Raw genomic sequence first — 22,174 nt, 5'->3', positions numbered from 1 at the left:
TCGCAATTGCAGCTGGCCGTGAGGTTGCGGGTTGTTGGCGGGCTGAGCGGGACAACGCTCCAGTCAACCGGGTAAGTCTGGATCGCTGATCTCTGCCCAATTACTTGTTGTATTGCCAGAGCAAGAAGGACTGCCATGCAGGATTGCGGTCTCCGCGGCCTGCTGGCTCCCCAGGCGTCCATTATGACCCGCGGGTTGAGCAGGACCTCAGCGCTACGCCAACAACTCATTACTAGAACTTTACTGCTAGTTGTTAGGTTGGGGTTGGCGTGTCCATTCGAATCTGGTTAACTTGCAAAGTTAGGCACAGCAGCTGAGCCCACGGTATGTATGTCCAGCGGCTAAGAAAGCGTAGGAAATCAAGCAGTTATTAGGAGAAAGAAGCTTATGGAGATTACAGCGGGGAGAAGGCAGATGTGGCAGCTACGTTCAAACTGTGGAACTACCGCATTATGTTTCGAGTAATGTTGTGTTAGGAAAAGCCAATTGCCGTAAACGTGTTCATCAATTATACCTGCGAGGCATAAGAAGTAATGAAACCATTAATCAGCTTGGGGAAAATGCCCCCACAACTTGTAAGTGTAAACTATCCCTAACTTGGTGCCCAGTGCTGTTATCTACATACAGCTATGCGGACCCTTTTAATTGACAATTATGACAGTTATACTTACAACCTGTTTCAAGCAATTGCTGAAGTGAACGGAGGTGCGGAGAGCGTGTTTTGGCCGAGTTGATGTAGATAACTATTATTGGACTACAGTCAGACTTTCACCCAATCCAATCCTACTTCAATCGCATGTCTTCTTACGCCGCCGTGCGTCTGCGGCTACCGTGCGATGGCGTGCTGACGTCGAAAATAGTTTATTTTGCAAACATGCAGAACTTCCTGTGGTTTACTACAATGACAAAATTACGATCAACCAAATACAATCGATGGTCCAGGCCGGAACGGTGCACAGCATCGTTATCTCGCCTGGTCCAGGCAACCCCAACAACCCAAGTGACGTAGGTGCGTATTCAAGTACTGCTGCATCGGGGTTAGTAACCAACGCTTGGGTTTGCTTCTAAAGGTCCGGGGGTCTTCCTTGTACGAGCACAGAGACAACACTGCTGGTGGTAATGGTTGCATACTACCCTGCCCTCCCTTTCCAACCCGCAACATGACCCTCACTTAGCCCTGTTAGATCATTCAAAACCTATGATGCCGGACTCCATTAACCCCATGCTGGCACTCATCTATTGCTGCAGGTGTCTGTGTCGATGTGCTGCAGCAATTATCGGGTGTCCCCATTCTTGGCATATGTCTGGGCCATCAGGCCCTTGCCATGGCGCATGGCGCGTCCGTGGTGTCAGCCCCCGAGCCAGTGCACGGGCGCCTCAGCAGTCTGCGTCACAACGGACATGCCTTGTTCAAAGACATACCCTCCGCCGATGGCTTTGAGGTGGTCAGGTAGGTGCATCTAAGGCCTTTGCCGAAACGGAGTGCCGTCTTGGGGGCTTCCATAGATTTCAGGATCTTATTAAAAGGCTTGCTTAAGAGGTATGGGCCACGTGAAGGGTGCGTATGACGGACAAGCAAGGGGGACGCCAGCACCCAGCACCTAGCCGTCGTTGCTGGGCCTTCCCGACATCCACCTTCCAACACTTCCCCTCCCCCTTTCCCCGCTCCAGCAGTTTGCAAATTTGGACGCCGGCAGTTGGTTTCCCTTCCTGACTTCGCTGCCCGTATATATACAATTTCTCCCTCCCGCGCTCACACGCCCGTTAGGTACCATTCCTTGTTGGTGGATGAGCACTCCCTGCCGGATTGTCTGGAGGCGGTGTGCTGGACGACTGGGGGGCATTCCGCCGTCAAGCTGGCGCGGGACGCAGCCCCTGCTGCTTCCGCCAGCAGCAGCAGCAGCAGTAGCAGCAGTAGCTCTTTAGCATTAGCAGCATTAGTACCTCCACCATGCTTGCCGATGGGAACATGTGCCGACGGCGCAAACCATGACGGCTCCGCTGCACCAGGTTTGGAGGGACGCAGTAGTGGCGAGCGGGCCGAGGTGGGCATTGGCCACTACCACCACCGCCGCCAGCATGACGAGGCGAGTCCGTCAGGGTGCGGATGCTTGTTGATGGGTCTGGCGCATCGCGCCAGGCCTCACTACGGAGTGCAGTTTCATCCGGAATCCATAGCGACGCGCTACGGCATCGCACTTCTTCGGAACTTCCGTGATCTGGCAGCAGAGCACATCAAGCGCAGGGGCGGGCCACTGGCTGCACAGCTGCCCCCGGTCAGGTGGGTCCTGCGCCGCTCCTTCTTGGCGCCAAGTCAATGAACGGACTGCGGAAGGGAAAGGGAGCAGGACCAAATTTGGTCTGACCTGATCTGATTTGACCGCAAAAGCTTTGGGTCGATTCCAAGTTTTTAAAAAATTGATGCTTCGGGCCGCGATTCATTCGGACTGAATACTGCCGCCGTGTGGGTCGGATGAAACGATGCAAACTCGCGGCGCGTGTGTGCGTTGCGCAAACAGACCCACGGCCAGGATCAGGCGGCAAAGATTGCATGGAACTCCCACTGTCTCCCACCCATCTTGGCGTCCGTCACCTTACATTCCACATTTTTATTGATTGACCTGGATAGACACGCAAGCTTCCAATTTCCTGCTGATCCCTCAGGCCCTTAGTTGGGGACATCCGGGGGCCCCCAGGCGCGCTGCCGGCGCTGCCAGCCTGGCCCCCGCCGGAGCACCAACGCGGCGCGACCCTGCGCCTGCTGTGGTCCAGGCTGGCCACCTTCCTGCCGCGACTGCAGGGCGGAAGCCAGGCTATTTTTGAGTTGCTTTACGGCTGGGCGGAGGACACGTTTTGGCTGGACAGGTGAATGATGTTGGCTCGGCATGTAGACATGCTATATTGCGTTGGATGGGACGCCGTCCGCTGACGTGCCGCGTACACTCAGTCCCTGTATGTATTGTATTGGAAGCGAGGTAAGGGATGCGGCTCAACGCTGGCCCCCAACAGGGTTTTGTCACAAGGCATGGAGGGTTGTTGAGGCAGCCCCGGCGCCGCTAGGACCGGCCTGTCGGTGCCCTCTGTGTTGCCGAGATGGCCCTTGTTACAGCGATGCAGCGCTGCGCCTACCTGTGCGTCCGGCTGAGTCCTGTCAAAGGATACCCCTGAGTCCTGTCTCACCCCCTGTCGCTACAACTCATGTGTCCCTGTGCAGTGCTGCCGCTGACCGGGGCCGCTTCTCGTACATGGGCGGTCGGGGAGGCCCGCTTTGGCGCAAGTTCACATACAAGCTACCGCCGCCATCAACCCCAAATGCGCCCATGCCACAGCCGCACTTGCAGCCCGCGGGCAGCGACGGTGCGAACAACAGCAATCCATCCATGTCGCTGGGCGCAGAGGACCGCCAGCCCGGCTCATCCGGCGACCAAACCAGCAGCGCAACGTCGTGCAAAGTCGCTGCCGCTGCCGCTGCCGCAGCCGTCGCCTCCTCCCCCTCCTCAAGCTGCGGGGCCGGCTCAATCGCCAGCGCCTCCTCCTCCTCTTCCTCGTTTTCATCGACCTCCTGCTACACCGTCGGGACCCACACTACCACACCAGCTGCCGCCGCCGCGTTGCCAGAAACCGGCGCAGCAGCCGGGCTGGCATCCGGCAGCCCCGGTGGGAGCCTCACCATAGAGGGCCCCGAGGGCCGCGCTATACCCTTGGCGGCGCCGTCCGGCTTCCTGTCGTTCTTGCAGATGCTGCTGGATCGCCAGCGGCTGCTGGTGGAAGCGGAGGCTGCGGCGCAGCTGCCATTCAACTTCTGGGGCGGCCTGGTGGGCTATTTGGGCTACGAGCTGAAGGCTGAGTGTGGGGCCGCCAACGCGCACGCTGCCGCCACGCCTGACGCCGTGATGTACCTGGCGGATCGACTGATTGCGGTGGACCATGCGACGGGAGATGTCTTCTTGATGGCGGTGTACGACAGCGCCGCCGTCGCCGCGGCCGCTGGCAATGACGGTGACGGCAGTGAGGGCGATGGATTTGTTGAAGGCGACGCAGATTCCCGAGGGAGACGGGTTTTGCGAGAAGCGGGCTGGGGGAAGTTGAGCCAGAGTGAGGTCGCGGAGTGTGTGGTGGAACGTAGCCCTGCTAGCAACGCCGGGGTGGGCAACAGCAATCAACAGAAAGTGCAGGCGCAGGCGTGGCTGGATGCGACGCGGCGGGCACTTGAGGCGGCGGTGGAGCAGACGGAGACTGCAGCGGGCCCACAGAAGCAGGTTGGGTCGACGCCAGCTGCTGCGAACCTGCCCTCCTCACCGTCGCCAGGTTGTCCGTGCTCGCAAGGCGGCAGATGGGTTGCACGTGGGGAAGGTGCTGGAGTTTGTGCACAGCCTGCTGGGACATGTGGTAGAGGTGCTACGGATGATGGTGTTGGTGCAGAGGCATGTCCCTCAAGCCTCTCTGGCCCCCTGACAAACGACGCATTGGGTTCGTCGCACTGTAGCAGCAGGCAGCTGCCGCAGCAGCAGCAGCTAGGAACTCAGAAGGCAGACAGCAATCCGGACAATCCTTTGGAACAAGCGGCAGCAGAGGCGGCCAGTGCCCCTGTTACGGCTAGGATGATGCCATTCACCCTGGCACACGGTCGCACCGCCTACCTTCAGAACATTGCAGCCTGCCACGCAGCACTCCATGCGGGGGAGAGCTACGAGGTGTGCCTTACCACTGCGCTCACACGGGGTGCGGCACCCAGGCCGGACCAGCTCTACAAGACGCTGCGGCAACTCAACCCTGCACCCTACGCCGCCTGGCTGCAATGCGGCGCCGCAGGTACGTTACGATGCGGTAGGCGTTGTTTTGTAGTCGAGGGATGGACCAAGCAGGTCGGACAGGGCGGGTAAATTATAATGGTGGAGGGATTGGTGATTGGTGAAACAGAAATGCAATAGGCCTTCGCTTGGGCCTTCTGGGAGCAAACTGTGGGCAAACTGTTTCTTTGTGTGCCCCACGCTTTTTCGACTACTTGCACGTTGTTACCAGTAAAGCCTTGTGCCGCTACAAGGCGCGCGTGTGCGTCCAGGGAGAGGTGCTTTCTCTTCCGGTGCGCAAAGAGCCGACATGTTCATATCTTCGCCTTGCCCACCGGGTTGTCTGCTTGCATGGGTTGCTTGTTGGTGGTGGTGCGCAGGCCCCACCGTCTGCTGCTCCTCGCCGGAACGCTTCCTCCGCGGCGACCGCGGGGGGCTGCTGGAAGCCCGGCCCATCAAGGGCACTGCGGCCCGCGTCGCGACAGACCCCGAGGCCGACGCCGCTGCCGCCGCGAAGCTGGCCAGTTCGGAGAAGGAGCGCGCCGAGAACCTCATGATTGTGGACCTGCTGCGCAATGACCTGGGCCGCGTGTGCGAGGTGAGGCGTCGGACGGGTGCAGTACTGTGCGGTGCAGTGCTGCACGGCAGCCTGCTCGCTTTACTTGCAAGTTACAAGTTCCGCACAAATGCGGGGACTGTGCGTAAAAGCGAAAGGGGGGGGGCCACGGACAGTCAATAGCCACTATTGTGGGGTGTGGGGCCGAGTGGTGATGTCTTTAATTGCAATGCCAAAAACATTCGGCGATGCAAAGTGTGCCTGCGGTGCAATACGTTTCCAAGCTCCTTACGTCCACCAAACTTTTGGGCGGGTGTAACGTGGCGTCGATTTCGGCCTCTTCCCAGGTTGGATCCGTACATGTTCCCGGGTTAATGGACATCGAGTCGTACGCAACCGTACACCAGATGGTATCTACTGTACGCGGTGTACGGCGTGCTGGCGTGTCCATTGTCGACTGCATCCGGGCTGCCTTTCCCGGAGGCTCCATGACGGGTGGGTTCCAGGGTTGGGGTTCCGGGCAGCATTGCGCGCTGGCCTGCTGGTTGACACGAGGACATGTTTATAAACCTCCTTGAGGGGAAATGTAAGGACATCGGACGTAGTGTGGCGTTTTCGAGCTGTGCGTGGCCTTCGGCGCGGGACACCTACAGCTCGCGTCCTCAACATGAGAGAAATGTACCATTTGTTAGGCACTCCACTGGAAATATAAAAAGGTTGCCGTGTGCCGTTCCGAGCATCCACGTGGAGGCCTGAACCCACGTCTTCTCCTGCTGCTGCTGCTGCTTCTTTGTTTCAAACTTCGTTGCTGCTACCGCACTGTTGTCTCCCCTCTGCAGGCGCCCCGAAGGTTCGGACTATGCAGATCATTGATGCGCTGGAAGACCGGGCGCGCGGCATTTATTCTGGTAGCATCGGCTTCATATCCTTTAACGACACCTTCGACCTGAACATTGTCATTCGCACCGCGGTCATTGAGGAGCTGCATCCTCACCCTCCGCCTGCGTCGTTAGCTGGTGACGGCATGTCCGTGCCAGCAACCCCGATGGGTGTACGGCCGCCGAACCCACAGACCCGCACCATGACTATCGGCGCTGGGGGTGCCATCGTGGTTCAATCCCAGCCGGAGGCGGAGTATGATGAAATGCGGCTCAAAGCGCGCGCGTTGCTGCGGGCGGTAGGCCTCTGTGAGGGCGCGGCTGGGCCTATACCGGTGATGTCGGATTAAGACTCCAATTGCAGAACTGTTGCTGCTCAGTGTGTGCAATAACACTTGAACCGATCAGGCGCTGTTACAAATAATGCTGCATTTTTTACGGTCAGCTGCGAAAGCTGGAATAGAAGGGTCGACCGGCAAGGCAGCAGCGGATATTTCATTAGTCGGTGGGGCCTTTCAACTGGGGCTACATGATTTTCTTGTTGGGCTTCGTGGGTTAAGTGGGGTTGGAGTGCAGGAATGCATGCTGACAAGCCCTACCCACGGAGGAGTGGGTGGTGAGGAGGTAACCGGACGTTTGGCGTGGTCAGCTCGACGCGCACACTGCGAAATGCTCAACATGTCATCCTGAAAGCACATGTAAGCTTGCGCCGGACTGCCTACCATACGTGATACGCAGTCATCCATTATGATTTATGTTACAGAGAAGACTCAACGAAGGTAAGATGCGAATCCGCAGCGAGGCAGGCGTTGAAGGCTTTTGGTAATCCTATTAACCGTCACCGCTTTCACCGGCCGTGGCAGCCTCATCCCTGCTGATGCTCTTCATTTGCAATCCAAAGCGCCGCTCTGCCTCCCTATACAGCTCCACGTCTAATGCGTTTGCTTCCTGCAGCCGCTGCAGCACCTCGTCATCCACCGGGGTGTACTTCTTGGCATTGTTGTGGTAATGGAGGTTCTTGGGAGTCCGCTCGGTGCCTAGCCCCAACGTGTGTTGCACATACAGCATTGTGTCCTGCACGCGGCTGGTCAGCCCCACCACGCAAAACTGGTCCAGTCGCTTTACCGCGCGCTCCAACAGCTCCCGGTTATCGTAGGAGACCGGCGCACCGTCCTTGCAGCAAAACTCGCCAGCAAGTACTCGTGTCATGCGGTTGCGAGAGATGGACACACCCATGGGGTTGCCTAGGAAGTAGTCAATGACAGTGGAGTTGATGGCCCCCGGGTCTTGATGGCGGCGCAGCATGTGGAAGTGGCTCACGGCGCGGCTGGCGGGCTCACGCAGGTTCACAATGAGGAGGGTGGTATTGCGGACGTGGGGCGGCAGCGCATCAATGATGCGGAAATCGTGGTGACTAGACGTGAGCTTGCAGCCGCGAAGGAAGTGCGTCCCTGTGGATATAGCCCGCTCGTAGTATTGGAAGTTTTTGGCGTTGCAAGATGCGTTGCCGCCTGCCGAGCTGCTCGCTTGGCACTGGTAAGGCATGTACCTGAGCGTGCGGGCAGAGAAAGATAGGACACATGGGACACATTAGTGCCGCGCTTTATCCGAGCGGCTGTACAACGAGGCCGTAAAGACAGGCCAACAAGCCCAGCGGCGCCAGTCCTGGGCCCGCCGGGTGATACATGCATGGAAAGGAAGGAGGCGAGGGACTGCGAGCATGGTGTAAGCAAGGGACACAGCTCGAATGCCCCGTGTGGAACGTGCGTGCCAGCTGTTCTGCCATGCTCTCTCTCGAATGGATTGCTATGTGGCGGGGAGAACCTCAGCCGCACATGGTCAACACGTCCCAAGGGGCGGATGGAATGTTGCCTGTCCAAAGCTCTACCTAAGACATCCGCAAGGCTTCGCAACCCTACTTCCATCAAGCTTAGGAATATCGTAATTAGAAGTTGAATTTCGCAGCAGTTGTGCACACTGCAAAGAAATCGGCACACGAATTTCCATCGACAGCTGCCAACACATGTTTTAAGGGCGAGTCTCAATTGCAAATAGGGATATGAAGACAAACGCATTGGTCCATCATTTATAGCTAGTCGCGCTGCTGAGTCGAGGCCGACGTACTTTAAATAGTTGCAAAGTGCACCTTGCCGGAAGCGCCGCTTGACTGCTGATTGTAGGAAAGTCCGCAAGGATGTCCCCCCTGTCTTCTCAATATGGAGGAGGAGGACGTGATCTACAACACTGGGGCAACAGCCAGGAACATCTGGCCGGCAGAAGCCTCTTTGCACAGCGGCGCCACATTTCCATCCTAGAAACTGTAGCAGGGCTGTGCATAGAAGCACTAGTAGTCGCCGCAATTGGCACATACCAAAGGTCACGCCAGTTACATGGTGGGCACGGTACCAAGTCTAGCGCACATCATGTAACTCAAGCACGTTCATTTTATGTTTAATAAACAATATAGCCGTATTTATAATAGGGGCTCATGCGATTTTCAAACCCCTCAATTTCATCCCCCGACAGCTCCTCGACGATGCGTCCACTACGACGATGCTTTAAGTCCGCCGTTGCGATACATCAATTACATAACCATTTGTGCGACAAAGACTGATTATTTCCCTTCCGATCAACAACGTGCCTCCCCGACACAGGGGTCCTGCAACCGCAAAGCAATGGCCAAGGGCGTCTCCAGGCCCAGCGGGTGTGGCAACAGCACCCTCGAACAGGAATTCAAAAAACAGCAGACCTGCCCACTAAACCATACTGTATCACCACAGCCACAATTACGAGTGCGAAGTTCGCGATTAATAACACGTGCATATGCGTCCCTATCCTTTGCGTACGATAAGAGTCGACGGCCTTTTGGTCTGCTTCACTCCCATTTCAACGACATAATACCCCCCTCACATAATTAAACAGCTCCAATGTCCTCCGGCCAACGTCCAAGCTTCAGTCCTTATCCTGCTAAAGTACCCAGGCTGCCTTTCCACTTTCTTGAGGATCATCGTAACGTGCGTCTACTTCGTACCGTGTAACCCCTTGCCCAGTCCACAGACTTCCGCTAAGAAACGGCATCGGGCAGATCTCTGCAGTAATATGGTCAGGCAAAGCCCTAACCCATGCGTGACGACACCACGGGCGACAGCCAGCGCCAAGCTCCATGCCACCCACACGCCAGGTTGCCAGAGTATGTAGGTTGTAATCGCGGCCTCCCCAACAAGTGCGATAGCAGAGGCGACGACGCTCGGAAGTACACGCATCTGCGGCCAAGGTGACGCAAACAGTACTCTCTGCAAACGAAAGGATCACAACGACAGCAACGGCGGCGGCCGCTATAATCCTGCTCCGCTTCCATGCGATCGTTCAAGACATTTAGGCACACTCTCTTCCCAAGTCCGCGCAGAGGCATAAGCATGCTGCGCTCGTTAACCGGCCTCAAGCTAAAGCAATCTTGAAGCTGTGCAGCAGACACAGCGGGAAAAACGGACAGACATGCAGGATGGAAGCGTACCTGGCCGGCGGCGGGGCGCATAATGATGTTGATGATGAAGTCCAAACGAAGCTGCACGAGCCGCGCCCTGCATGCAGACATTCGACATAAGATGTTTTGGATACACCGGGGTTGCAGCTTGCGGGGATGTCAAACAGTACAGCGGAAGATGGGGGGTAAACGAGCAGTCCGTTGCAAGGCAGGCATGGCCTCAAATATAGGAGTAATCTCCTTCCCTTGCACCATCGGCCGAGTATGGCGTGCTCACGCCTTTTGTGCGTATCAGGGGACATCATTGCCTTTGCCGCCACATCCCTGTTGCCAACGAACAAGATTCTGTGACGTGGCTAGAGGACGCCGGCAGGGGCCTTGACGCACGACTCCTGCTAGTGCAGCACAGCGACCCACTCGCGCAGCTATCGCAAAAATGTCCACATCTGTGTGTTCTTCACGTGACCTGGCTGTCCAATTCCGGGACTGTGCCCCGAAGGCAGCACGTACCAGCTTTCCGGCAAGGGTAACACCCCAGCCACTATCATCAGCATCAGCACCATGCGCACCAGCTCCATAATCACAGCGGCGCCCTCTCGCGGCACTTGCAGCCTTCCTCGGCCTTGCCTGCCGAAGCTGCCGCTACTGGCGTTACCTCTACGCCTGCTCGCATCGTCCTGCCCCTCCTTGGCAGCTTTTATGGCCCTATTGCAAAGACCCAGCCATATCAGCCGCCGCTGCAACACGTCCCAAAGCTGCCACTGGAGCGCCAAGAGGCCCAGCCGCACCGCCAGCAGGATAAGGCCTGCCACGTGCTGCGTGAAAAAAGCCCAGCCGCCTTTCACCGCCTGCGTCACACTGTACGCTGTGTGCAGGGCAAGGAAGAGGAGGTCCGTGAAAACCACGCGGCGGTGTAGCCATGCCGCATACGCGGACTCCAGGGAGGGCAATATAAAGCCCGGCGCCACCATGCCCTCCAAGCCGCGGACCAAGCGCTTCGGCACCAAGCATGCGCACGCCCTAGACAGGCCGCACCAGGCCCCGCCCACAAGCCACAACACCGCCGAGCTGCTCGCGGCGCGCTGCCACCAGCAGGGCGTCTCCTCCCTGGCCATCGCTGCAAACTGCGCCGGAGTGCAGTTGCCCGCCGTGCTGCCATGCCAGGCGCGACGTGCGCCGGGCCACCGCAGCTGCACCAGCGTCCCTAAGACCTGGCTGTCAGGCGCCACCACCAACAAATGCAGTGGCGTAAGACCGGTAGGATTGATGCTGTCCCAAGCAGGATCTATGCCGTGCTCCTCTAACCAAGTTACCACAGCTGCTATTGTTTGGAAGCTGCCGCTGCGAGCCGCGTGGTGCATCAGCGTCATGCGCTCGTGGCAGCAGTCAGAGCCGGCCAGCAACTGCGCGGGAACCCCCAACTGATGGTGCAGGATGTCCAGCACGCGGATCGCGCAGGCCGCCATCCCTGAGGAAACGAAGTAGTGCAGCAGGTTCAGGCCGACCCGGCATCCCACAGATGCCAACATCAGGGCGCGGCGCTTTAGTGACTCCTCCAGGTCATCTACGTCGGCAGCAGTGACGCAGCCACCGTCAGTTAGATCACCAGCACCAGCTGTGCCCGCGCGCGCAGGAGCTGCTCCGCCGCGCTGCATGCCTTCCAAGCCGCGGGCAGCAGCAGAGCCACCATCGGTGCACCTGTGCAGCCGCGGGCGCAGGAAGCCCACGCGCGTGGGCACGGGCACGCTTATCCCCGTATCGCCGAGCGGAGCCAACGACCACTCAATCAAAGGCTGGCTGCACGTGGCGACTCCGTCGGCGGTACTGTTGGCAACAGTGCCCTCCTCGCAGCCGGCTAAGGCTGGTACTATGTCCAAGAGGGTGCCGAAATCCCGAATGAGATCTGTAAATACCGAGGGCCGCGGCGCATAGTCCAAGCCCAGCCCACCGCCTGCAGCTGCCTGCAGCTGCTCTAGCTCGTGTGCGATAGTGGGGCTGGATACCAGCAAGACACACGCCGCCGTCGCGCTGTGCACACCCCCCCTGGAGAGCTCCACATGCGCTAAACCATTGCTGTTCGACAGTGTGAAAGCCAACAGGTACGGCGACGCGTCATGACGCGCAATGCTGTCCGCCTTAGGGAGAGGCGAACATTGCTGCGTAGTCGCCATCCCCTCCGAACCCGCTGCTACAGCCCCACCTAAAGCGGTGTCGACGGCAGCCACCACGTTTCCCGCCGCCAGGGCTGTGCGGAGGGAACGCCGCTCCGCGCCATACCCCCTCGCGCCAGCTGCCGCCACCAGCCCTACCGGCAGGAAGCGGCCCTGTTGCCGGACCGTCAGCTGCAACTCCGGAGCTTTACGCGGCGGCTCCTCTACCAAAAACCCCTCAGCAGGAGAATCCTTATGTTCAATCCCCGTGCCCCACGTGCACGCCAATACTACCTCCCTCCGCCGCTGCGGACGCCGCCAGGGCAGCGGCCACGTGTCCCAGCTAAGCGCTGACCACGTGTTGGCCGTGCAGACCACTTGCTGCCAGATGCGCACGTCGGGCGGCAGTGGCAGTGCCGGGCCCGTCACAGCCAACTCCTGCAGCCGGCTGTTCCGTCGCACACCACAAGCTGCACACCCATCGTCCTCGGGCTTCACCTGCTGTATCTGCACCATGGTCGCAGTGGCGCCCACTTGTAGTGTCAAACTGCGCCCCGCAAATAATGACTCCCTGCAGATGGTGCTGAGCAGTAGGTCGTGAACGCCACCGGGCGCTGCCTGGGGCTGCACCGCTCCAGAAAGGGACCCAGGACAGGGCTGCTGCTCGGTCAGCTTGTTGCCAGGACGCGACATACCGCCCAGCTCCCGTACGCTGCTCCCGTCCTCAGCTCCCACGCTCAATATCTGACTGTTGTCGGTCACGGTGCTGCCAAGGTGCAGCTGCGAACCAGGGCAGGCAGGTTTCAAGCCGACAGCGTTTCCCCCAGGGAACAGACCGGCTGTGTTGGTTGCGCTTTCCTCGGAGCGCGGCAGCGGCGTCTCATCACCATTTATAATGGCTGCCGCAGGACGCGTGGCGCCGTCGCCGGTACGTGCCTGTGCAGTACCTCCGGGCAGCGCTGGTACTACAGCCCCCGGGCCAAGCAGGTCGAGGATAAGCTGGATGCAGCCTCGCCTGATGTACGTAAACAGCACTAACGCGCGACGCTGGCCGTTGATTTGCAGGTCGGTGTCCCAGCCAGGAGCCAGGTCCTCTGGCGAGCGGTCTGGTATCTTCACGCTCACGCGGACCTTCTGCGTTACGGAGGTGTAGGTGCTACCGTCGGCGCTGGCAGAGCCGCTGGCTCCGGCACTGGACACCAACCGGAGGGCCAGCTCATAGGCTTCCATGCCCCCCACGGCTCCGCATGATGCTGCCGTCCCCGTCCCCGTCCCCGCTCCCGCTCCTTCAGCCGCTGCGACCTGCCTCCATGGCGGTTGTGGGATGACCACACTGGCAACGCGGCAGGAGCTCAGGCGTTCCAGTCGGACTGGCTCCAAATCCTGTGGGTGGTTGTGCATCACACACGGGGTGAAGGTTGTTGACATGAATGAGGACCTCGTGTCCCCGCCGCAAGCGAGACCACACCCCTCAAGTACGCTCAACCTGTGCCAGGAGCAAGTGGGCACTGCGTCCGGACTGTATTTATCGTGTTACCTGGCCAGATGTCGCCACAATATTCGACAGCAAGGCCGGGTTGCTGCAGCACAAGAGAGAGCTGTGCACGGGCGTGTTGGAGCGCAGGATGTCGTAGGCTGAATCATCCTTCGTTGCCTGGTACGGCTCGGGCCACAAGGAGGAGAAAAGGTCCCGAGCCCAGCCAAAGTTTGCGCGCCTTTGGCAGTAATGCACACAAAGTGATAGCAACAATCTCAATAGCACGTGTGCTACGGCCGCTGCGGGCGCAGGGTGCACGCCTTCCAGCACGTACACGCGCGCCCATATGGCCACCGTACAGGCAGTGTCAAGCGCCGCGACCAGCAACACCATAATAGGTGGAAGCTGCAAAAGTATTGCAAAGAAAACTTTATAAATGGTGCCGTTTGCAGTGCTGTAGTGCACGGCTGGCGTACCTCTCCGCTTGTGTAAACGAAAACTTCCGCCATAGCTTTCCAGCATAACCTGGATCGCTGATCCCAAGCTTCATTGAACCACCCGCCAGTTGCTGGAATAGCACGCTGTGCCACAAGCTGCGCAAGCAGGAAGACCTTTGGGGCCACGCGAGAAGCGCAGCAAAATGACCTGCTTGGCCATGCACCAAAATTAGAGGATAGCAGCCAGCCTACGTGGAACGCTATCGCAGTTGCGAATCCCCAGTCTTTGCCAAGCAGAACCGCCCAACCTCCACCACACGGTAGTGCAGTGGAAGCTGTTCTGGCCTGAACGCTTAGGAGGAGGCATCCAAGGGCAGCCCTGAGTGCGTCCAGGTTCAGAGTGCACGGCCGCACCGCCATGGCCATTACAGGACAAACTTGAGGCTGCGTAAGTTTACGGCATTGTATTGATATTTTTTGTGCTTAATAACTGGTAAGTTTGCTGTGCTTTCCTTACCAGTTACGGACACGACAGAGCAAAGGCGACACATGACGTTGGCACCGTTTACAGACACGATACGACAGGGACCTTACAAGAGGATCAGGTCTACGTGTGAACACCTCTCCAGGAAACCCTGCAACCATTTCTACATAATCGAGGAGCCTTGCGTGCAACGATTTTTTTGCACGTACAATTTGTAATACAAACACACTTGTCATAGACACGCTTCCTTCATTGCTTCAGGTCTCCTGCCCGGGGCTCCTAAAGCGTCTTCGCTATCTTGCACCTTACAATCTAGATATACTGCTCGATTGGTCAAGCTCTATGGTCAATCATGCGCTGTGCTGAGGAATTGCAACAGCGTAGAATGGGTATCTGTATACCATCTTATTTATCACTCCGTAATACTGGTCTCAAAAATCTGATTGGTGTAAGAAGCTGACAGTAGGGCATGACAATAGGGCGCTTCCGTAACTGTGCGAAACACGTGAAGCATGGAATAATGACCTGTCCATTTCATACCCTAAGCGCAAATTGGCGCAGGGCATCCAGCTCACCTGCAGCCCACACCATCTCGGGAAGCCCCCGTGCCAAGTGCTGTGCCACCAACTGCCTATGCCACGTCCGCATGCCGGCAATGCCTTCACAGTTCTAAGGGGAGCACAGGCGTCGCACCTGCCAATGCCGGCAGCGCGGCTTTGGATCGAGGGACCAAGCAGCACCAGCCTGCGGCAGGCATAGGCCGGGCCGGAGGCAAGAGAAAAGGCTGCAGGGAAATCCAACACAGATAACTCGACTTTGATTGCCTCGGAGCGTTGCAAAACGCACACTCGCTGAAAACGGGGGAGAAAGAATTTTGAATGTCACGCACACGTTTCGCCTCCCACGTCCCTGACCCAGGTTGCACGGGGAATGGGCCAGAGGGCTCGCGTTGTCCCTTACTGCGCTCGCAGGACAATCACGTCATGCATATTAATTCCGCAACTCTATCGTTCCCTTTGGTCGTTAGTATCTTCATCACTTGTTTCGTTGGAAGTGCGAGGTAGGATGGTGCTTATAGGCGATCTGGCAGCCCTTGAGCCCTCGGCTCGTATTAGGGTGGTTTGCAGGTACGGGGAACGCACCCACGACCATGTAATAACAACAACAACAATATTAATTCCTTCTTATCGTAGAGAATCCTCCCGTTACGACCGCAATGCCGGTCGCCATGGAGTACAACATGGAGCTGTAACATTAGGGAGGCACGTCCTGCAGTACATTAACACCGTATAAGGCCGACCTGTGGTTTTGGGGCTAAACCTGCGCATCAGTGGGGACATTTTAACGACACATGCAGCACCATGCAAGCGTGTCTCTTTGGCCCTGCTAGGGCTAGGTTCAGCATCTTCAGCATAAATCAGTTTGCCATTGAGCTGTTGGGCGAGGATAACTTCGCCGAGATTCCGCATGAAAGCACATGCTTGCGACTCTTGTTTCTAGCAAACAAACCAGTGCAAACAACCGCACCGGGAGGCATTCTCTTCGCACCAGCCACACTAACCCTTATTAGACACCACGCAGCAGTCATCCACTGGCTTACCCATGCGAGTGCTGCATCGTGTCCCGGGCACATAATCATGACTGCGATTCAGATTTCACAAAAGGACATCGCAAAATTGCGACATGCATTGGCACTATGTATGACCGCACCCAGGCGAATGTGCGCCTCTGGTCTACTACCTACGTCTCTAACTGCATATACAAATGCACAGCCCCGGTATACAAATGCACAGTCTCCGCTTCTCTAGCTCCGTCATCCCCTGCCACAGGATCTGCCAATTATCACCACGCGCACCCATTAGCAGCTGCCCGCGATCTTCTCCCTGGCCTGTTCGATTCATGCATGGGCCGCGCCCTCTTGAGCAGCGTGGAGGAAAAACACGTGCATCACGCCGCCGGCTGCAGGCACGCGTGCGAGATCGGGGAGGGAAAACACCCCCAGCCGCAAGGCGGAAAAAGCCCATGGTGGCCACAGGGTTGGTGCTCCTTACAAGAATATGGGTGTTTACAGATAGTGCGTCCCAGTATTCAATCATCTCTACGCTACAGACGCCCCACGGCGTGCGGCTCCCCGACCTGCGACAGCACCGGGTCAGGCTGATGCATCCACTGCAGGCCCATCTGAAAGAGGGACGCGCGCTGCTCCGTGGTTAGCTGCGTACGCATAAGGCCCAGACCTTGGGGCTGGTTGGCCGTTGCAGCCATCAGCTTGCGAGCACCTGCAGGCAGACAGACGGACGGACAGACAAGAACTCAGGCGGGCAGACCAGTAGGCAGGCAGGCAGGGAGCGGGAGGAACAACTATGTGGGACCTTGCACCGAGCACTGAGGACTGGGCGGTGACGCGGGCAATGAGATGTCATCACACATCACACCTGTCAACCCTTATCTGGCTCTTGGGCCCGCTCAGGGCTCGTACGGACCCATTGCACCAGGGTAACACGACTCCAGAAGGTGAAACGTACGCACACACACGCGCGAGCTCAGGTTCCCCAACGTCAGCATGCCGATATTGATGCCGATATGCATTATGGCATCATGAACTGGATGACGGAAAGAACAGTAGGGGACATCGGACAGGAGGCAAGCCCGGGCACACATGCCGGGCATTTCTTCAAGGGGATGACAGGCAACGCCCACCCTTTCACGCTGCCCATACCTCCCCTACAACTCAACCCCAATACCAATCTCAAAGCCGCCGCAGCAGCTGAAACACACATATAAGCTCATCGCCGCCAATTACAGCATTACACGACATTGTACGGCGCTGCAACATGCAATACGGATCCGTACTCACCGGACGACTTGGGTCCCTGAAGCGTTGCCTGCATTAGCGGGCTGGTGTCGTAGAAGTGCCGCCGTTCGTTGCCGCGACGCTGCGGGTGGCGCGTCACGGCTTCGATGGCCGACGGTGTGCTCTGCAGCAAGCTAAGCGCACGCTCCAGGTAGCCGTGAGGATCAAACAGCGCACACAGCAACGAATCCATTTGCTCGAGCACCTCAGCCCCTTCCGACTGCCGCGTCCACAACGGATACAACGTACTAAACAGCAGGTTGATGCACAGGCGCATGGACAGCAGCAAGATGGGCAAGGTGAAAAACATGCCGGAGCGCTTCTGCCGCAGCACCTTGAAACGATTCGCAAAGTCGACGTGCAACGCGAAGAGCCTCTCGCGCTGTAGAGCCGCCATGTCGGCAGCATCCAAGGAAGCGTGTATGGAGCGCGCGGTGTTAGCGGCAGCGGCGAGGGCGAAGGAAGGACTGGAACGCAACGCTCGTCCTACATGGGGCGGTAGGCCCGGGATAGGAAGCGCCGGGTCCGAAGTCTCGACGTTGGCATTGGTTGTGGCGGTGCTGGGATTAGGAGAGGCGCTGCGATGGCTGCGATTGGCAGAACCGGGCGTGGTGGGGTGGCTGGAGTTGGGTCGGGAGCGTGACGACGGGAGGTTGAGGGGGCCGAAGAGGGAGGAAGAGGCGGCGCTGCCGTAGTGCCCAGGTGACTCCGGCCGGCTGCCCGCCTGGGGGGTGCCAGCATGCGAGGAGTTGAGCGGGCTGACGGCGAAGGACACACGCTGGGTGTCCGCCACCGTGGAGTGGGGGCGATGCGACTGCCGTGACTGTGACTGCGGCGGCGATTGCGACTGAGGGCGCGGCTGCTGCCGCTGAGGCTGCGGTTGCGCATGGGCCTGGGAGTTCGGGTTGTTGGTGTTGGTGTTGTTAGCTACCAGCCGGTCGCCTGCTGGGTTGGCGCCTGCACCGCGGGAGGCGCCGCGGGAGTCAGGTGGCGTGGTGGGATGCGAGCGGCTGCCGCCGCCGCTGCCGCCGGCTGCACCGCTGCCTTCGGAGCGGCCACCGCTGCTCTCGGCGACGCCCGCCGCCGTGCCTTGCGCCTGGCGCTGTTCCAGCTTCTGCCGTACATATGCCTGGTATCCCAGATCGTACTTTTGTAGGTTCGTCATCTGCTGGATGCTGATGGTGGCGGGTAGTTGTGTGCCACTGCGAAAAATAACGCTACCGGCATGGCTGCGGCGACTTGTTAACCCAACGACGCCGCCCCCGCCGTCACCGCTGCCGCCGCCGCTGTGCATTTGCGAGCTGCGCTCGCCCGCTAGTCCGCTGGTTCTGGAGCTCTCCCTGCAGCAGCAGCAGCAATACCACATGACCACCGGCATCATCAGTGGTCCCCATGATCACCAGCATCGGCAGCGGAGCACCGTACAGAAGCATCACGAGGCGATCACACCCCACCCACCCCACCCCACCATACCGCACCGTACAGGCGGACCGGCCCACACACACATCTGGAGCCGCACCGCACCATAACGGTGGAGAGGGGGACCAGCAAACCGGTAAACGAAGTTGCAGGCACGAGGACAGACAGACAGACAGACAGGAGGCGCCAGAGTTTCCCCTGCCTATCCTCCTCCTCCTCCTCGTCTTCTGTCGTAGTGCCAATCAACATCCCCCTGCCTTCCCGCACCCGCTATACCCCGTGACCAACCCCCATTCAAGGGGACCTTCGTGCCCTCCCGACCCACCTCGCGGCGTTGCTGTGCTGCTGCTGCTGCTGCTGGGCCGGGTACGAGGGGTGTCCCCGAACCAGCTCCTCATGCAGGAAGTTGATCAGCGTGATGAGCAGCTTCACCATCCCCTCGCTGCTGAGCTCCTCCTGCGTGCGGTTGAACTCCTCAGTCGTCAGCCGCCCCTTGAGCGCCTCCGGAGCCTGGTGCCGGTGCCAGTCCGCCAGAGCAGCTTCAAGCTGGCCCTGCAGAGGGCAATGGCAGGAGGGCGGCGGCAGGAGCGGCAGCAGCATTAGTGGAATGAGACTGTGTGGCCAGGCAGGCGGGCCTATACCTGGGCCCCCAAGGCCCTGCCCGCTGTTCGCACACCCCCGCTAATGCCTAGGTTACGACTCCCCTTACGAGGTGATTCTCGCGCATTCCCCAGTACCCAATTACAATCCATGTGGTCTAACATGCGCCATGTCCCCTCTCAACACCTCCCAGATTCCTAGCAGCGCCCTGCGCACGTCCGTACTGCACATGTCCGTACTGCACTCGTCCGTACTGCGCACGTCACACGTCTTGTACCTGTAAAGTGAGCACCACTTCCGGGGTGACCAGCAGCGGCTGCGCCAGCTCCTCCAACAGCTCCAGACGCGACGGATCGAGTGGGCCCCCGGCGCTGCCAACCCCCGCCCCCTCTTCCAACAGCCGGCCGCTGTTGCTGTGAGGCCACGACCCCGACCGCCGGCTACTGCTGGCCGCGAAACTGCTACGGCTGCTCAATCCCCCCCCGCCGCCGCCGCGGCCCTCCAATAACCCTGACGACGCGCCGCCACCAATCCCACGTCCCGACGTAGACGCTCCGAAGCTGCTCCCTCCGCCAAGCCCGCCAGCCGTACAGCCACCAACGCCACGGCCGCCACCGCCGCTGCTGTTGCCGCCTGTGCTCGGGCCCCCGTTGAGAGCGCCGTCAGGGCCGGCCCCGCCCTCAGCGCCGCCGCCGGGCGAAAGCCTTTGGCGCGACGCGGCGTGGAGGACGCTCAGGTTTTTCCGCGCGAGTGAGAGGTCGAGGTTGAATGGGTGCAGGTACTTGGACGCCATGCCTAGGAAATCGGTGCCGCCGGGGGATCGACCGGCGGCAGTGGGGTCGTACGGCCGGCCGCTGAAGAGGTCCTCCAGCGCCTCCGAGGAACCCGCACCGCCCTGTGGTATGGCAGTATGAGGAGCATGGGGAGTAAGACAGCAGGAGTATTAGAAGCAGGAGCCACGAGACGGGGGCAGCGGGGCCAGCGGGATATAAGTCAAAAGGGTTGCAATTCCGGGCGGGCAGGCAGACGCGGGCCTCGGCTGTGTGCGCGGGAAGGAGACGCGCCCGAGCCCCAGGTGCTAGGCTGCTCTAGCCCCAGCACCTAGGCCAAATTGGTTCATCTGCATACAGGCGGAAGCGGTCTCCAGCAAGGTGCAGCCAATCCCACCAACTCAGGCAGGGAGTACGAACCCACTAGACAGCCCTCCCATTCCGGGAAGGCAAAGGCGAGGGAGGAGAGGGGAAGGAAGGTGGGGTGTTACCTGTGTTACCTGTGTGAGTACGTAGGCAGCAGCTTGGATGTATCAGCACGGGGGGTGGGGGACTCTTGTGTGTTGTATGTGGATATACATCTACGCTATGCCACAGCCACTCACCTCCGCGTCCACTTGCCCGTCCGGTGCCGAACCCAGGACGCTGTTTCCGATGCCTAGCTGCAGCACTGCCGCGGGGTTGATGACCACAGGCACCCGGTAGCGGTGAGTCACGGAGGGGACACTGATGTGGATCTCATCCTCCACATGACCCTTGGCCTACGAGGAGGTGCAGGGGGCCGCCAAGGGGGCCGGACAGTGGGTCCGGCGGTGCGGGTTAGTGCGCGTTGCACGGGGTTTAGGGTGGGTGATGGGATGTGTGGCAAGGGCAGGGCGGGCAGGTATGTACGGCCTGAGGCCTGCCCCAACTTCCCCTGGCTACATGCCACGACGCCAACTGCCGTAACCCCCTTGCTCCTCATCCGTACTCCCTCTGCGATACATACCCGTAGCGTCGTCTTAATGTTGGATTCCGTCAGCGGCACGTTGCGGTTCACTAGGTCCATGGTAGCCTTGCTGGGCCTTACACCGACCGACTCCAAATAGCGCGTTGCAAATTCGCGGGACACGAGCTGCATGAGGAGGGGAGAGGGGGAGAGGGGGAAAGGACGGGGGCCAGAGCGAGGACGGGTGAAGGTGAGTACCGCCACATCAGCGTCTCTGCCTGCCCACTTTGTGGATACATATGGACAAACACGCAGCGGACGATGCACCGGGAGGTCTTCGGTGAAGGCGCTTCAAGACGCCGATGGCTGCGGGTGGTTTCGGAGGAACGGAAAACGAGAGCTCCAGCGCGCATAACCCGCTACCCATTATGGTGGTTGATCGGGTGGTTAACATGGTTGTGGTTTCGGTGGGGTCTGTAATGTCGTGGCGAGGGCACCAGCGCCGTCCTAAGCGGGGACCTGGTTCTGAGTTTTGCGTGCCTTTGGCTGTCTGCGGCACCGAGGGGTGAGTGGTCGTGAACATGGAAGCCAAGCTCAAAGAGCCGCAAGCAAGGACGCAGACGATCTTTTCCCACACACTACATTACTATGTCAGGCTATAGGAAAATCAACCGTCTCCTTAGCATGCAGGGCGGGATGAACCCCAAACACGAGATGACGCATGCCGGACCACTGTGGACTTCTGCACTTGTTCTACTGGTGCACGACGGCATGCGGCTCCCGCCCCCGAGTTACCGGATCAGCCCCGGGAAACACGCACCCTCTGTACGCATACAAAAGTTGATCCGTTGTGGATAGCTAGGACAGGTAGGTGCTCATGCATATGTATGCGCGACCGCAATCTCACGAAAGCACATTTAACCGTATGGTACTTTTGAACCTGGTTCCCCCCATCCCAACCCCAATCCATCCCCGACCCCCAGCCCGCATAGGTACCTGGACGCTGGGCTTGAAGCTTTCTGGATCCTCCAAAGGCCTAAGCTGCAGCTTAAAGACCACTGGCTGCTCCGTTGACCGCACGTCGGTGGTGGCATCGTCAAAACGGGGCGTGGGTATAGGGCTTAGGGCTTTCATTCTGCGGCTGCTACCCCCTGAACGTGGCATTATAGAGAGTAATGCACGTAGTGGGGCCTAATATTCACCGATGCATTCGCTGCTGAACCCAAGTCGTCCATGCCGTTGAGCAGCGACGGGCTATTGCATTGCTTGCTCAAGTATCCAGTTCCTACAGACAAAAAACTGACATGAGACTGCTTTGTATGCCCAAGTAGGTGTGTCAGCGAGAAG

General features: G+C 59.0%; 2 protein-coding genes across 2 annotated transcripts; one reads left to right on the top strand and one right to left on the bottom strand.

Annotated features, from left to right (window-relative positions):
- Positions 1 to 629: 629 nt before the first annotated feature.
- On the top strand, positions 630 to 6,574 carry adc1 (ADC synthase; the record flags this gene model as incomplete). The annotated part of the gene is made up of 14 exons (XM_002946852.1): positions 630 to 705; positions 881 to 1,009; positions 1,249 to 1,450; positions 1,769 to 1,905; positions 2,011 to 2,313; positions 2,697 to 2,865; positions 3,215 to 3,277; positions 3,408 to 3,452; positions 3,653 to 4,110; positions 4,564 to 4,812; positions 5,171 to 5,388; positions 5,694 to 5,841; positions 6,186 to 6,316; positions 6,419 to 6,574. The coding sequence occupies 14 exons, from the start codon at positions 630 to 632 to the stop codon at positions 6,572 to 6,574; spliced, it is 2,484 nt and encodes an 827-aa protein (XP_002946898.1).
- A 481-nt stretch (positions 6,575 to 7,055) lies between these two features.
- VOLCADRAFT_86956 (uncharacterized protein) lies at positions 7,056 to 21,961 on the bottom strand (the record flags this gene model as incomplete). Its single annotated transcript, XM_002946669.1, has 17 exons — positions 7,056 to 7,773; positions 9,345 to 9,517; positions 9,739 to 9,805; positions 10,219 to 13,241; positions 13,396 to 13,456; positions 13,812 to 13,980; positions 14,832 to 14,925; positions 16,393 to 16,535; positions 16,782 to 16,859; positions 17,114 to 17,834; positions 18,042 to 18,067; positions 18,149 to 18,450; positions 18,855 to 19,081; positions 19,407 to 20,024; positions 20,505 to 20,660; positions 20,888 to 21,013; positions 21,824 to 21,961. 17 exons carry the CDS (start codon positions 21,959 to 21,961, stop codon positions 7,056 to 7,058), a joined length of 6,840 nt encoding a protein of 2,279 aa, XP_002946715.1.
- Between the last annotated feature and the right edge of the window lie 213 nt (positions 21,962 to 22,174).

The sequence above is a fragment of the Volvox carteri genome (genome assembly GCF_000143455.1).
Source record: "Volvox carteri f. nagariensis unplaced genomic scaffold VOLCAscaffold_4, whole genome shotgun sequence".
Taxonomy (NCBI): Eukaryota; Viridiplantae; Chlorophyta; class Chlorophyceae; order Chlamydomonadales; family Volvocaceae; genus Volvox; species Volvox carteri.
The sequence above is the reverse complement of the archived record's forward strand: the minus strand, read 5'-3'. Positions and strand labels throughout refer to the sequence as shown.